Source organism: Lynx canadensis, chromosome A2 (genome assembly GCF_007474595.2).
Source record: "Lynx canadensis isolate LIC74 chromosome A2, mLynCan4.pri.v2, whole genome shotgun sequence".
Taxonomy (NCBI): Eukaryota; Metazoa; Chordata; class Mammalia; order Carnivora; family Felidae; genus Lynx; species Lynx canadensis.
Genome location: NC_044304.2, coordinates 155,954,253 through 155,971,596, shown reverse-complemented (window position 1 = coordinate 155,971,596; position 17,344 = coordinate 155,954,253). Strand labels below are relative to the sequence as shown.

Below are 17,344 nucleotides of genomic sequence, written 5' to 3'. Positions count from 1 at the left end.
AAGAAAGCCAAGGGGCACCTGGGTGGCTCAGTCAGTTAAGCTCTCAACTTTGGCTCAGGTCATGATCTCATGGTTCATGGGTTCGAGCCCTACCTGGGGCTCTGTGCTGACAGCTCAGAGTCTGGCCTGCTTCGGATTCTGTGTCTCCCTCTCTCTCTCTTTCCCCATCCCCTGCTCATGCTCTGTCTCTGTCTCTGTCTCTCTCAAAAATAAACATAAAAGAATTTAAAAAAAAAAGAATAAAGCCAAATTATCATGATTTCCAGACATAATACTGACTAGGTAGTATTTTTTTTCCTCTGAGACTCACGGATGGGTCTCCTGGAGCTCATTCTCTCCCAAAATGTCTCCCAAGAGTACTCCATGTGGTTTCACAAATAGATTCATAGGATTCCCTCTCGTTATTGGGAATGAGAAACAAGGGGGTCTACAACAAAGAATCATCTGAAGGGAAATCTACTATTAGTTCTTTATAAGTAACCCTGGGGGAGAGAAAGAGATAGGAGCGATAAAATGGTACAGCAATGGCCTCAACACTGGAAACTTCTGCTAGTCTGGTGTCATATTCATAATTTCATAATTTCTTTCCTCCATACAGCCATATACTTCCCTTTAATTTGTACATTATACAAAGACATCATTATCCATAGACTCGGCCTGTCAACAACAGTGCAGAGCAGCATATCGTCACGAGGATACTTAAAACATGCAACAAAATACCAAAGATATACCTCCTGTGAAAAAACAGACCATTGAAAATACTCCCAGAGCATTTTTCTCCAGCTGAGCTAAAGAGGAGTGGGCCAAGGAATGAATGCCAAGGTCATGGATTAATTTGGTTGAGCACAATATATAGAAAAAGGCAAAGTTCATTTTATTGAGCTATAATCTTGATACCCCAGAATTTGTTAAAAGTTTTTATAATAAAACACCAAAGAAACATTCCTGAGGCAGTAATGACATCCAAAGTTCAAGAACCAATGACAAGCTGGGGTGTTGTAGGAGAGGGAACGGACTTAGGAGGCCTTCGTCTTCTAGTGGGCTTCCGAGCAATGAGGCTCCTAGCACAGTGTAACGGGGTCGAGTGAATGGGTTTGGGTCAACTTTCTGCGAACCTAGTGTGCCAAACATCCTGCTTAGGTGCAGCCTATCTAGCTCACAACTTCCCATTCCTATGAACAAAGCAGCACATTCATGGTCCTCTCTCATCAAGCTCTACTCTACCTTCCAGTCTCAGGCATTATCTTCTCCCTGGCACCTACCCCGTATCTCGGCCATACTGGACCATTTGATACGCCACGTGTGTGCCCCACAATTTCCTCTTCTGTTACTTTGTTTACATGCCTCTTCTATCTCGAATTCACTTTGCCTTCCTCCCACATGTGTCAAAATCTTACTCATCTTTAATTCCATATTGTCACCTTCTCCTTTATAATAATCTCTTCTACTCCGTGGTCCTCATCATATTTCTTTTGTATCTTATGATCTGTTGTTTTATATTCCAGTTATTTATTTACGCGGCTTCTCTCTTCGACAAGAATGTATGAGAAGAAAAATATTTAGTTTAATTGAACCTATCACCCAAATGCTGAACTTTATGACACATGGCCCTCTACCAGAGTGTTCTGGTTCTTCTTTATCCCTGATATCTTCTTTTTCCTTTATTCCTGCATTTTACATTTTTTTCTTTGTTTCTCATGAATGATTCCATTCAGCCTGAAGTGGTTCGTGGCTCCCAGCTGCTGTGTATCATGTCAAAACTCAACTTCCTCTATCTGAGTTCCAAGGTCTTCTAAAATTTAAATCAGCCTTTTCTGTTCAGCTTCATTTCTTCCTACTCCCAGCAGGCAACTCTCTTCACTAATCCAAGAGAAGGCCAAGGTCATTTCAGCCAGGGCAAGATGCCAGATGAAGGGGACTGAACACTATGATAGTCTTGGTAAGGGAGGCTGGCCTAACTGGAATTATTTCCTACCTTAGCAGGCTTGCGGTCCAGGCTGCTGCCCTTCAGTGCTGTGACAGCTGGGCAGAACATTGCATTGTCCTGTCCAGGGGATCTCCTGATCCTGAGCTTTCTACCAGATTGGATCTCTCTCTTGCCTTCAACACAGCATCTGGACTTCCTGACTAGTTTTATCCCATCACTCCGCTCCAGTCTTAGACATCTTCTCTAGGCCAAGCTACTTATCTGGCTCTGGTTCCCTTCTCTGCCTTAACTTCCCACTCCCCTCAACCCCAGTCCATCACATCTTATGGCTGATCTCGTCGGTTTCTATGCTTTGTTGCTTCTCACTGACTCAGCATCTACGCCCAGTCAGTCAACACCAAAGGCTCAAGTTGTAACAATTCCCACTTTCCATAGTTCCCATGTACGTGACTTTGCCATGTTATAGGCTGAATTATGTTGTCAAAAAAGACACATTGGAGTCCTGATCCTTACTACTTCATCTTGTGACCTTATTTGGAAATAGGATTGTTGCGGATGTAATTAGTTAAGGTGAGATCATATTGAAGTAGATTAAGCTCTTAATCCAATATGCCAAGTATTTTTGAAATGGGAAATTTGAGCACAGACACACACACAGGGAGAAGCCATGTGAAGACAGAGACAGAATTGGAGTGATGTAGCTACAAGCCAAGGAATGCTAAGGATTGACCACCACCACCAGAGGCTAGGAGAGAGGCACGGACAGCTTCTTCCTGAGAGCCCTCAAAAGGAACCAACCTTGCCAGCATCTTGACTTGGGACTTCTAGCCTCCAGAAGTGTGAGAGAAAAAAAATAGAAAAGAAAAATGTCTTTTGGTACTAGGACCTTCAGATAAACCAAAACAGCCATTCTCAAGAGCATCACAGATTATCCCAGTGTACAAACAACAGGATGGCTGGACAGACACACATGAGAGTGCCACATGCCCAGGCATCACATGCAGCGGGCATCCTATCTGTGTCCGATACAAATGTGCCGTTTGACATCAGTGGACTTCACTCAGACGGCTGCATTTGGCTTTCATTCATTCTCAATGTGAAAAGCAACTGACGCAGTGTATACAATGAATTTTATAATCATAATATTCAACAGGACTTCAGCAGATGATCAAGAAATACTGCCCCAAGGTAAATACCGAGATGCCAGCACTATCTTTTCCTGGTATTTGTTTTCAGCCATCCCAAACATGGCTCTTAAAACTTGGTCCTTATTTTAAATAATGTTTTACGCATGTGTATGACTTTTTATTGTAGATCCTAGATAATCTTTCGGAATCATGACAGGAGAAAGAGAGACAGAGGAAAGGCGAGAAACAGAGGCAGTAAGAGAGAGAGAGAGAACCAGTGACCAAGTAGTGCTGCCCAGAAAAAAGACAAATCTATTTTTAGTATAAATAAGCCCCAAATCTTGCATGGGACATCCTTATACTAAAAATGCATTCATGGTTTATCTGAAATTCATATTTAACTTAATCTGTCAACACAAAGGAATTTTCTAGCTCTTCCTCTCCCAAAGCTGTACGGCCATACAAGCATGGATACAGGATTCGTTTGCCTGAGGCACCAGTAGCTACAATGTAAGCAATTCTCTGGGAGCGACACACAGATAACGAACAAACAAAACAACAAAAATAAACAACAGCAGAAACTACCCACTGGCATAAACTCTTAAGTGCAAACAAGATCCATAATTCAAACCTTTGTTGGTGGCTGGTCAGGGATGCAGTTTATCCGTTCCACTTCATTGACCACTGGGCACTCAGCAGAACCCGGGGTGGTACTCGTTGTCCCAGGATCTGGGATATCCCACAAACAAACATAAAATGACCATCAGACAGACCTAATATCACAGGCATTCAGTATCGTCACAGTTCTCAACGCCTCCAATGGTATGAACTCCGCTGATTGGGCTTCACGCCGATGGCCTTGAAATGTACACTTTCACTTTAGAAAGCTTCATTTTGTTCTAGCTGACTGTATTTACTAAGAACCAAATCCACCTTCTGCAGTCTGGGGGTCAGGAGACTATAGCTTGTGGGCCAAATCAGGTCACAGCCTGATTTTTAAATAAAGTATTGCTGGAACACAGCCACACCCATTTTTTTAATGTATCATCTCTATCTGCTTTTGTGCTACCATGGCAAAATTAAGTAGTTTTGGCAGAGACCATATGGCCTGCAAAATCTAAAGTATTAAGTACCTGCCCCTGAACAGAAACATCTGCAGACTGCTCTGGTCCTTTATTTTCACCCCCAGCGGCTGGTTCACAATAGGTTTGCACATAGGACATGTCCAGTGTATGTGGTTGTCTTGAATGTTACTGCCCTAATCATCATAACCTCAATTCTGGTGGCTCAGTCAATGGGCGTTCATTCCCTCAACATAGAATACTTCTGAGTGGTGACATACTTCTGTAAATATAAAAGCCTCCTATGACAAAAAATGTAAAGGGAGGCCACCAATCTAAAAACTGGCAGTTAGGATCTGCCCAACCGCCTTGATTCAGATTTAAAACTCAGTCAAATAAAAAAAGACACACTTATTGCATTCTAAAATAAGGAAGTGAGATTTATTAGGTCACTACAATGTTAATAAGGACATTAAGACAAAACAGTGAGGCTTTCCATTAGCTTTCATTTCTTTTCCAATTCAAAAGTGGTGGATTAAGAGAACTCCATTGTGCCAGTTTCTGCATAAGGATTTTGGTTCCATCTTCGAGATCATAGGATCTTAAGAGTTGAGCAACCTTTGAGATCATTTGCTCTAACTCCCCACAAAAGTACAAATTGTCAGGGCTGGGATGGAGGTAGGAGGGGCAGAGAAGTCTTCTAGCCACAGACTAACCTTTCATCACTTGGTTCATAGAAGCTGTTCCTAGATGAACCACTCAGCACACTCCAGCCCCTCTTTCAGAGTAAGACAGCTCAATAAACTTTTAATTAAATAACTCTGGTAGTTGTTATTTTTTAAAGAACAGAACTTTGGCCTAAAATATTTTAATTGATTATATACTTACCCAATTGCCTTGCACATAAGGGGTAATTAGTTAATAAGGGTTAATTAATATTGTTAACAAAGTTAGAATTATTCAATGCAATTCAGTAAATTTATTTCAAGAGTCAGCTGTGGAATCCTGCACTGCGTTAACTGGGAAATAAAAGTATCACCTTAGGCCTACAGAGAATACCTAAGTGGCTGCCACAGTTTCAGTCAGGGACTCACCGAGGCACATATCACATCCCCCTCCCCCTCCACACACACAAACTCACACACTCACACATACTCACACCAGTGTATAGGAGAGCATCACTTCCCTGCCATTTATGAGGTTACTGCTCTGACAAGGGCAATGAACGCACGGAGGGAGAACACCAGAGTTCCTTGTTACCTTTAGATTCTGAAGAATCCATGGCTGAAAGCACAAACAGAGGAATAGTGATGATAAACACCACAAGCAGAAGAACACTGAGCATAAGCTCCAAACTCGTGAAATATTTCAACTTCTTTCTTGCCATCTACAAAAATAAGGAGAGGGGGGAATTTAAGATTTGAGTTTTATTTAATATACAGCTGGTAATTTTTTAATGGCAAAGCTCAAATCTAAATCTAACATAAATAATATGAGTAACTCACAAACCCTTATGGATGTACCCATCACCTGGATTAAAAATGACCAATTCAGGGGCGCCTGGGTGGCTCAGTTGGCTAAGTGTCTGACTTCGGCTCAGGTCATGATCTCCCAGTTCATGGAGTTTAACCCCACATCAGGCTCTGTGCTGACAGCTCTGAGCCTGGAACCTACTTCGGATTCTGTGTCTCCCTCTCTCTCTCTCTGCCCCTCCCCCACTCATGCTCTGTCTCTCTCTGTCTCAAAAATAAATAAATGTTAAAAAAAAATGATCAAATCATGGCCAATCTCATTTTGTCTTTATTTCCAGTTACTTCTCTCCCTAACTCAGGATTATTTTGAAGCAAATCTTACTTAGATGGCTTTTAATCTGAAAATATCTAAGTATTGGGGCACCTGGCTGGCTCAGTTGGTGGCACGTGAGACTCTTGATCTCGGCGTTGTGAGTTTGAGCCCCATGATGGGTGTAGAGATTACTTAAAAGTTTTTTCTTTAATATTTAAGCATTACAAATAAATTTCATGAAAGCCAAATAACTTACTGTTGTTATACCAAAAATATTTTAAAAATAATTCCTTAATCAGCAAATATCTAGTCAATGTTGAAATTTCCTTCCTTGTGTGATATTTTATAATTTGTTCTACTTTCATCAGGATGCAAGCAAGATTTATATATTGTAATTGGTTTGTGTCTGTTAAACGTTTTTTAATCAACAGGTTTGTTCTGTTGATTTCCCCACAATCTGGATTTTGTAGATTGCATCCGTAAACTAACACGTTTCTCTACTCTTATATTTCCTGTAAATTAATGATCAGATTTAGAGTTTTGACCAGATACAGGTTTGATTTTCTGGCAAGAATGGCTCACATCAGGAGACACATAAAATCTAGCAGATTCTCCTTTTGTCATATTAATAGCCATTGGCGAGCATTTCTTAGATCCATTATTTGATTAGTTGTGACAATGATACTATAATTCTACCATTCTTTATGTACTGGATAAAATATTACTGTAGAGAGAAATTTCCCCTCATCTATTACTTGGATCATAAAGGTACAGTGCATATAGGAGAGGTAGTATCAACATTTGACTCTATTTCCTGGCTTTCAGAAGGAGTTGTTGCCCTAGCAACCTCCAAAGAGGACCAGTGAGAATATTTGTCCAATATTTTTATGAACTCATGGATTGAAACACATCTATACTAACACATTGATATTATTATCATTAATGCTCATTTTGCCTCATCTTTACCCAGTGGGAGTCTCTTCAAGTCGGTTCCTGGTAGTCTTTAATAGTTTCCTTGTCTCTGTTATGACTGATGACCTAGGCTCATTTTGCACATTTCCTGCCCCCAGTCTCAAATCAAATGTCTCTGAAGAGGCTTTGTTCTTTTCAGTGGGAACAATATTTAGAAACCACAGTTTGGATGAGAACTGTTGAATTCTACAACTGCATATAACTGATGGGTCATCCTGACCAGGTGGCTATCTCTGAATTCCCAGGGAGCATGGTCAATTTCAAACAAATACAGAAAGAACACATTTACCTATGCCTAAAGTTGTTATAAATCCTCACTAGGGATTAAAATATTTTGCCCAGCAGTTTAAAGAAGATGTTCAGCATTTGGAATCTCTGGGGTTAAGGCCTAGATACCTGATTAAAAAAAAAAACAAAACTCCACAGATAATTCTGATATGCAAGTAAGTTTCAGAAACAGTGACCTTATTATAGGCTTATAAACTGTAATAAACACATTTTATTAGGCAAAAGTGGTGTCCATGAAGTTAAAAACTAGAAGTGGAGCCAATAGCTACTCAAGCCCCTTCGTTTTATGCATAAATACACGAAGGCACAGTAAGCAAAGCGCCTTGTTCAGAGTCACATGGTCAAGGACTAGAACCAAATTTTCCAAACAGCTGAATGTAGTTCTCTGTGGCTACTGTACCTATCCTGGCAGCTCTTGGTGGGTCCCTCACGAATAGAATATTCTTGAGCTTACCACAACCTCGATCTTCAAAACTCACTTCAAGCTATTCCTGTCCCCTTCTTCCAATCCACTCTTGATCTCCATCAGATTCGATTCAAGGTACTGCCTTCCAGACCGTAAAGGACTTGATACCTATCAACTGATGACCACTATAAGCTGTCTTGGAACTGAGTGTCCTTCTCCTCAGTACATCTAACTTCCAGAACTTCCTACCAGAGAACTTCCCGCACAGATGGTACCCTCCCTCTGTGGAGTCTGAGGCAGCAGCTTGTGATCCCCAGTTCAGTGCTTCCTACCAAACAAACTACATGCTGGAGACAACCATGAAGCTGGTCTTGTTGGGGTGCTAAATATGGACAGTACTTTAAGTCAAAGTTTGTGTCTTAAAGATTCATAGAATTCAAACTCTAAATCCATTATCCTTCATCTTCAGAGGTCGAGCATAAAGTAGGCTTTGAAATATCCTCTCACTAATAAGGGAGGACTAGGCAAAGTCATCCTCACTCATTCAACCTTGTCATACCAGGGGAAGATAAAGGGAGACCTGTGCCCTGAGAGCAGCTGAACTGCTCTCGGGATGGATACTGACGCCATCGGTCCAGATATGGAGCCCAGCAACATGGCAAATGTCCTAATAAAACATAAAATACCACCTACCCTATGACCCAGCAGTAGCACTGCTAGGAATTTACCCAAGGGATACAGGAGTACTGATACATAGGGGCACTTGTACCCCAGTGTTTATAGCAGCACTCTCAACACTAGCCAAATTATGGAAAGAGCCTAAATGTCCATCAACGGATGAATGGATAAAGAAATTGTGGTTTATATACACAATGGAGTACTATGTGGCAATGACAAAGAATGAAATATGGCCCTTTGTAGCAACGTGGACGGAACTGGAGAGTGTTATGCTAAGTGAAATAAGCCATACAGAGAAAGACAGACACCATATGTGTTCACTCTTATGTGGATCCTGAGAAACTTAACAGGAACCCATGGGGGAGGGGAAGGAAAAAAAAAAGAGAGAGAGGTTAGAGTGGGAGAGAGCCAAAGCATAAGACTCTTAAAAAATGAGAACAAACTGAGGGCTGATGGGGGGGGGGAGGGAGGGGAGGCTGGGTGATGGGTATTGAAGAGGGCATCTTTTGGGATGAGCACTGGGTGTTGTATGGAAACCAATTTGACAATAAATCTCATATATTTAAAAAATAATAATAAAAATAAATAAAAAATAAATAATAAATAAAAAATAAAATACCACATTCCTAAGAGTGAGTACGTTGACAACGAAACAGGAACTAAAGGAAGGAAGAACTCGCAGCTGTTAAAGCAGGAACCACCGTGACTGGCACTGTCACTGGGTCTCCGAGCAGGTTCCCTTAGACCAGAAACTCACAGACCACGTTTAAGGTTTTTTCCTGACATGGAGCTAAACACCATGTGCATGTTCAGATGAGGATTATGCCTTGCAGGCAGTCCTTTCTAGAAATTTCCCTCGGTGCCTCCATTGTGGGACTTTGTCCCTTGTGAAGGACAATTTTCATTCTGGCTTGAGCTGTGGCACTACCCTCCATCAGTAGCAAGGAACATAACTCCCCGGTCACCCACTCCACGTTCTTCCCAGGGTTACCCCAGATGCCACTGCATTTACCACCTCCTTCTTCTGACCCGCTACTACCATTCTCTTGTTATTCTCTCTTGAACATTAACTAAGTCGTATCTTTTGGCCACTTGTGTAAAATTCCAATGGCATTTTATTAGATAATGTTTGCTGTCTTTGAAAGGGAAAGCTTGACATTTCATGCCATTAGCTGAGCTAAGTTTTGAGAACCACAGCAATATTCTATCTGTTGACCTAAGATAGCAACATCCTACTCAGGATGTTGCATTCTATATTTGCAACAATACTGACACATGAGAATGACCAGGCTAATTTTCTATTTTACCAGTGAAAGAAGGACTGGGGGTCTATGTGTTTAAATGACACACTCCCAAGGCTCAGGACAAGTCCACGGCACAATTAGGGATCCTGACTTCCACCTTAAGGATTGTCCTTATGACCTCACTGCCTCTTAGGTAAAGAGCACACTCTGTCTTTCACATTTTGGGTGAGAATGTACATCTATAGACACAGATACAGCACTGCTTCAAAAGCATGAGAAACTCTGTAGAGCCATACTATAATGCAGAAATGTGTCACTCAACAGACAGTGCAGCTGATGAGTTACAATCAATACATCACGCAGAATGGAAAAAGAAATTTCCCTGTAAGATCCTACATAGAAGCAGGGAACAAATCCATTGTCACATTGGATGGTGTAATAGAATAATTTCTAAAATGAGTTTCATTAATCTAACTAGTTTCTTGTATCCCCTTAAGTTATAGGAATGAATTGCTCCACGTGCAAGGCCAGCGGTTTTGAGGCTTCATGAGTTTGTAATGGCTGCCGTTACTTACAAGATGAAATGGTATCATCTGTAGTCTAAATCTTTTTTTTAGGTTTATGCATTTATTTTGAGAGAGAGTAAGTAGGAGAGGGGCAGAGAGGGAGGGAAAGAGAGAGCATCCCAAGCACTGACAGTGCCTGAACCCAAAAACCATGAGATCCTGACCTGAACCAAAGTCGGATGCTTAACTGACTGAGCCCCCCAGGCGCCCCTATAGTCTAACTCTTAATAATCACTCTAGCTAAGGTTTGGGGGCTTCTGTATTCCAGGTATTTTCCAAACATTACTAGTCATCTTTATAATCCTGAAATACAGGTATTATTCATCTCTATTTTATGAGCAATGAAACAGAGGTCAGAAAGGTATAAAACTTATCAGCAGTGATAAACAGTAGAGCTGAAATTCACTCTTAAGTCTATACTCCAAAGGCATGCTTCTCTTCATGACTACAGCAAAACCCACACCCTCCCCCAACCCTATCTTCTACACTTACAAGAATCGTGTTTCTTCAGTTCAAACAACATCTCTTCTGGGACTTAAAATTAACCCTCCCTCCCTCTCTTGCTCCCAAGCAATCTATCTGTATCTATACTCATAACTCTGAGGACAATCTGCCTTCCTCTCCTAAGTTTTAAGCTGCTAGAGGCCAGTGAGTGAGAATATCTCACCCCTCCCTGAGTTATCTGTCTCAGCCTGACAGTCAGAGATACTGACTCCTTGGTTCTGTTGACAGGTGGGGGGGGGGGGCACTGGTAGAGAGTCCAGGACTGGGCCATTCTCCTGTTGAGAGTTGCCTCTTTTGGGAATCCAGAGCCCTTTCAGTTAGCCTAATGATGCCACCATCATTTTCTCTGTGCATCATTTTTTTTGATGGGGAAAATGTTGGGAAGAATTCCACAGTGCCTCATGGGATGCCCCTGGCAGGTGCTCTAAATGAGTATTTGCTGATTCAGGAGCAAGACTGAGTGGAAACAACACTATAAGATGCTCTACTGTTTCCAATTCTGTGTCTCCCTCTCTCTCTGCCCCTCCCCCATTCATGCTCTGTCTCTCTCTGTCCCAAAAATAAATAAACGTTGAAAAAAAAATTAAAAAAAAAAAGATGCTCTATATCACAGGTGCACTTCAGGGACCTCATTCCTCTTTCCTGAGGGATAAGGGAGGGACAAAATGAGAAACCATGTGCCTTCATCCCAGGAATCTTGCCAGTAACCACAGGAATCCAAATGAAAAAAAGAAAAAGAAAGAAATGGATATAAAAAATAATATAAATTGGAATGCAGTTATTTATTTTACAAAAGGATCCAAGTCAAGGTTCCTTTTAATCAACCATTTTTGAAGTATTAAGGAGAGGTAATCATTATCTCTAGGGAGATTTTTTTCAGAATATACAGCCATTCCCTCTCCATATGACCTTTGTAACTATTTTTCATATGAATAACAGCCTTCATATGAGTTGTAAACATAAAAAAGAAATAGCTGGAAACCATCTCTTTATAAGGAGAACATACATTAGTAAATCCACTTTCTGGAAGATAATTCTCTTCACAGCCCATTTATTAAGTCCAACCATAGCTGAACACTGGTTATACCCCTCTGCTGCTCTATCCTCCCTACTCTTAGCTCAGGGCCCGGTGATCTCTCTGTGCAGAACTGCCTCCAACTCTACAGACCCCTTTCCTCAGGCTGATTATGAGCTGAGATAGTCTCTGCTCTGCTATACCCAGCACAACGGTCATGTCTGCTTTTCTTTTCCATTTTGTTACAGACTCATTTCATTTGGTACATCTTTATAAGAATATCAGTGGAAGTTTGGAAAGGAAAACAGGTAAAGTCATATGATCCGTCTACCATCTTAAACCTTTCTGGGTAGGTTTTAAAAGTTCCCCAAATGAGTTTGATATTCAGTTCCCTCCACTACTGTTTTAAAATCACGTTGGGAATTTTGAGTTGATCAGTGTATTTAATAATATGACATGACACACTATCTTATAGGGTGGGAGGAGGAATGGCAGGTATAAATTGAGGACAGTGAAAAATGGGACAAATATTAAGTTGGAGACTGTAAAAACAAAAACCAAATAACCCATTTGGAGGGAGTCTTAGGGGATGGATGGTCCCTTGTGAAATTATCAACCCCATCAAAACACCCCTAGTATGTCAGTGTACCCTCTCTACCCCCAGCTCATTTGTGGTCAAGCACGTAAGTTTTCCGAAGGTGTTCTTCCCAAAGGTGTGTCTACTTCCTTAGACACACCCTTTTCTTCTCCTTTTCTTCCTCAAAGTGTGAGCTCCCAGGGCATAAAAATTATGCCTGCTTCTTCCTCTTTATTTCCTTAAGTATCTACCAGTAGAATCTGCGTAATCAATACTTATTGATCAATAATATTTTACTCTCTGGTTGATTACTCTGCTAAATATTTCACTAGTATTTTCCTTCATCTTATCCCCAAGTTCTCCTTCTCAGAACAAAGAACATGCTAAATAGGGCATGAGAATACTGGAGCTTGACTTCCTGCCCTACCATTTCTTGCTGTCATAGTCAAAAGAATTTCCCTAATACTCCTGAGTCTTGGTTTTCTTTGAAATTTTTTTTGATGCTAATTTATTTTTGAAGGAGAAAGAGACAGAGTGTGAGTAGGGGAGGGGCAGAAAGAGAGGGAGACACGGAATCCGAAGCCGGCTCCAGGCTCTGAGCTGTCAGCACAGAATCCGATGTGGGGCTCAAACCCACAAACCGTGAGATCATGACCTGAGCTGAAGTCGGACGCTTAAGTGACTGAGCCACCCAGGTGCCCCTTGAGTCTTGGTTTTCTTATCTGTAAAAAGTGAAACTAACAATACCTATTGTAATTATTACCTATCATCACTTTCTTATTGTGAAAATCAAATAAAAACACTTCACATTTCAAAGCATTACATGTCATTATGCTATTATTTGCCTTAGAGAAGATAGTGGGTGCTGGGTAAGAAGCAGGATGTTCCTAAGACATACGTTCACCCCACTTTCAGTGATTGTGGCAGCACATCTCACTCGGTGTTTCATGAAATGGCAGATGTGTGTTCCTGGCTCCTGTCTTTATGAACCCTTTCTGATCTACCCTCCTAGCTGCTAAGCGCTTTAGAGCCTCACATGTTGGGTGAATCACTCACTACCTGAGACACAGGTGCACGACGTCAGGAGGAAACAATGGGAGGCAAAGTGTCAGTCGTGTCCGTTCAAGACCCACTTTCTGCACCCACATCCACAGCTCCTCTCCCACGCTGTCTTGTAAATCATGCTAGCTTCACTCAAAAAGCACAGCCCGGTTCTTCTTCCCTCAGGCCTCAATCTAACGCTCCCAGCTTGGGAATCTGAAACTTACTGTTTCATTCTGCATTGTAGCCTCGTTCTCTACCCAATCAGTGTGTCCCCACGCAAGCTCCACATTCTCCACGGTCCTTCACCCAAGGGTTAAATGACAAGAGGATTCGCTTCCTATACACTGATGAGAAATTGCTCTTTATTGGGGCAACTGGGTGGCTTGGTCGGTTAAGCGTCCGACTTCAGCTCAGGTCATGATTTCATGGTTTGCAAGTTTGGGTCCCGAGTCAGGCTCTGTACTGACAGCACGGAGCCTGGAGCCTACTTTGGATTCTGTGTTTCCCTCTCTCTCTACCCCTCCCTCACTCAAGGTCTGTCTCTCTCTCTCTCTCTCTCTCTCTCTAAACAAAAATAAACATTAAAAAAATAAAAAGAAATTGCTCTTTGTCAATATAATGCCCTCTTACTTTGTGAAAGGAAATGTAGCGGCTGTACCTTTCCCTATGAGGATGACTTTGGTTCTTCTAAACTAAATTACCCAACTCCAATCTTTCTTACCTGTTCTGTCCCCAATACCTCACACTCCCAAAGCCCTTATAAGGTATCCCGTAATATTAATTTTGCATATAAAATTCCATAAAAATTAATAACCTTCCATGCCTGATATAATGAAGTTGGCTAGTGAGGTAAAGAGTGATCTCATGTTCACTGTCAAGGACAGGAGTTATCAGAACGCCTATCTGAGTGGTTGTGTCTTCTTCCCTTTGATGGTTGCTAGTAGCTGTGAGATAGGAGATTGCTTATGTTAAGTTTCTCCAATGTTTATAAATGCACTATGTGAGACACTATGAAGTAAAAGGTACCCACACGTTGTACCCACAGTCAAACCGTAAACACCATATACTTAATGAAGATTTGAAAAAAACTATTAAAACCACATACAATCTGGAATTTCCTTTGTACACATTTAGCCCACACATACACTTGCACATCGAGATAAGATCAAGGTTTTTCACTGCGGCTGATACAAAACATATATAACAGCAAAAGACTGAGAATAGTGTAAATATCCATAGACAGGAGTGAGTAAAGTGTTGCAATAAAATAAAATTCATTATTTTTCAAAATTATGATATGGTAGGTTTTTAAATTTTTTTTAATGTTTATTTCTGAGAGAGAGACAGACAGAGAGTGAATGGGGGAGAGCAGAGGGGGAGACACAAAATCTGAAGGAGGCTGAGCTGTCAGCACAGAGCCCAAAGGGGAGCTTGAACTCATGAACCGCGAGATCATGGGGGAGCTTGAACTCATGAACCGCGAGATCATGACCTGAGCCAGTCAGGTGCTTAACTGACTGAGCCACCCAGGTGCCCCTGATATGGTGGTTTTTAAAAAAAGTCCACATATTCTTTGATATTCCTCCCTTCAGACAGGGAGTCAAATCCCCTGTCCCTCACTCTTTGAGAGTAGGCTGGACTCAGTGACTCACTTCTAACAAACAGAATGTGGTGGAAGGAATGGTGTGTGACTCCCAAGGCTAGGTTATAAAAGGCACTACAGCTTCTTCCTTTCTATTTCTCTTGGATCACTTCCTTGCTCTTTTTCTTGGTTCGTTTCTTGGAGAAGCCAGCTTCCACGTCATAGTGACACTCAAGGAGGCCTATGAGAAGGTCCAACAACCAGCGAGAAACTGAGGCCATTAGCCAATAGCCAAGGGAGGGCGTCATCTCAGAAGTGGGTTCTCCAGGCCGAGTCAAGCCTTCAAATGACTACAGCCCCTGGCAACATCTTGGCCGCAATTTCATGAGACATCTTGACCCAGAACCACCAAGCTAAGCTGCTCCTGCATTTCTAACCCATAGAAACTGTGAAATAAAAAATATTTCTTGTTTTGAGCTGTGAAATTTGGGAGTAATTTACTATGCAGCAATAGATAATTAATAGCATGGATAATAAGACTTCTTGAATAATGTATCATTTGCATTTAGAAAAATCTTTCTGCCTCTTATCAAAAGTCTTTTTGTGTCATATATTTAAATATGGTTACCTGTTCCATGGAACAATGATAATAATTTTTTTAATATTTGTTTATTTTGAGAGAGAGAGGCGGGGAGGGACAGAGAGAGAGAGAGAGAGAGAGAGAGAGGGAGAGAATCCCAAGCAGGCTCCACTCTGTTCAGTGTAAAGCCTGAAGCAGGGCTCCATTCCATGAGTCATGAGATCACGAACTTAGGTGAAATCAACAGTCGGATACTTAAGCAACTGAGCCACCCAGGCATCCCTGGAACAACAATAATTATTTTCTCCCTGTAGAAGAGAAACATTTCCTTAAACCTTATTGAAAAAAAACCCTTCAGCATCTTCTAGCTGACATTACTTTCTGAATCACAGGGATCTTGATGGTGAAATCTACAATCTAATTTAGGAATGCAACTTAGGAAAACAAAATCGAGACAAATGGCAAAGGCAAACACAATAAGAAAGTAATTTAAATTGCTTTTAAAAGAAAAATGTTTAAAAAACCTGTTATTTGGCAGTCTTTCATCAATCTTTAAATATTTTATTCCACATAACAAAAATTGTGCAATTTGATAATGATAAAAATAACTAATGATGATTGAGTGAATGTGCTAAAAGGCTACATAATTTTTTGCATGAAATCCTCATGACAACTCCAAGTTAATTATTGTGACAGCCCCACTTTCAGATGAGGAAATTAAAATTTCAGCAAGGTCGAATAATTTGCCTGATGTCACACAGCGGATAACAAGCAAAGCCACAATTTCAACACTGGCCTTTGGACTCCATAGCCAGAATTTTCAACCATTACTCTGTAGTCTAAGTTATAATGCCCCATGTTGTACACCAGCTCAGGCTTTTTGTGAGATTGCAGTTTTATCAGACAGTATCTGGGTCATTAACTAAGTACTCAGAATGTGCACGGTACAAGGCTAAATACTTCCATGCATTATTTCCATCAGTCCTCACAACCACTTTACGAGGAGGGACTGTAATTATCTCCAGGTTACCAATAGTTAACTGAGCTTGATAGAAGTTACGGTGCCCAAGGTCCAGCACTCAGAGCTCAGCTTCAAACCAGGGAGTCTGAATCCAAATGTCAAGCAATGCAGGAAACTTCTGTATTTCTGAATAATTAAGGCTGCTAAATTAAGAGGAGGTACATGAGAGATAGCTGTGTCCTTCCCGAGATAATCATGGGGTTGGAAGCTTTATGGAGAGAAAAGGAAACAAAAATTCTGCAACATTTCAGTCCCCACAGCACCTGGGGGCTTCAAAAGTGCTTTTGTAAGCATCCATAGAAGTCAATTCACTTTAAGGGTGTGGCCCACAGCACTCTGTTGAGTTCTCCATGAGACCAAGAACGAGCGGCTGATGCACACTTTCCATAATTATTCATCATCGAGTTATCAATGCTATGTCTTTGGGGGGAGGCTAGATCTGATTGCAGTGTATTTATTCACGCCTCAATTATTTATTAAGCTCCCACAATGAGCCAAGCATTCTTCCAGGAGCTGGTCCTACAACAACAAACACAACAGATAAAGCTTCTTGTCCTCACGGGACTTATGCTCTTGTGGTTAGAAAAAGATGCAATAAACAAAACAAGTGCACCTGTCATCTAGGTCAGGCTGTGGTAAGTGCAATGGAGAAGGGGGAAGACAAGGAAGGTGGGGGTGAGGGTTGCACTTTCAATTAGGCTGCTCATGGAGGAGCTCACTTGCAAAGACCAAATGATTACTGTACGTAAACTGTGCAGACTCCAACAGTCATTTTTTCCTCTTGAATTAAAATGGTTATATTAGGTGCCTGGGTGGCTTAGTCAGTTAAGCATCTGACTTCGGCTCAGGTCATGATATTACGGCTCATGAGTTTGAGCCCCGCACCTGGCTCTCTGCTCTTAGTGAAGTGCCTGTTTCAGATCCACTCTCTCTCTCTCTCTCTCTCTCTCTCTCTCTCTCTCTCTGT

The 17,344-nt window shown here is 41.3% G+C and overlaps 1 protein-coding gene across 5 annotated transcripts in view; it reads right to left on the bottom strand.

Moving 5' to 3' along the window:
- Nucleotides 1–17,344, bottom strand: part of MGAM (maltase-glucoamylase) — a 94,611-nt gene that overhangs the window by 69,244 nt on the left and 8,023 nt on the right. For all 5 annotated transcript variants that reach the window (XM_030308604.1, XM_030308603.1, XM_030308601.1 and 2 more), the window contains exons 2-3: nucleotides 5,376–5,502; nucleotides 3,686–3,783 (exon numbers count right to left, since the gene is read on the bottom strand). In XM_030308604.1, the coding sequence (XP_030164464.1) occupies nucleotides 3,686–3,783; nucleotides 5,376–5,502 (225 nt within the window). The remainder of the gene's footprint in view (nucleotides 1–3,685; nucleotides 3,784–5,375; nucleotides 5,503–17,344) is intronic.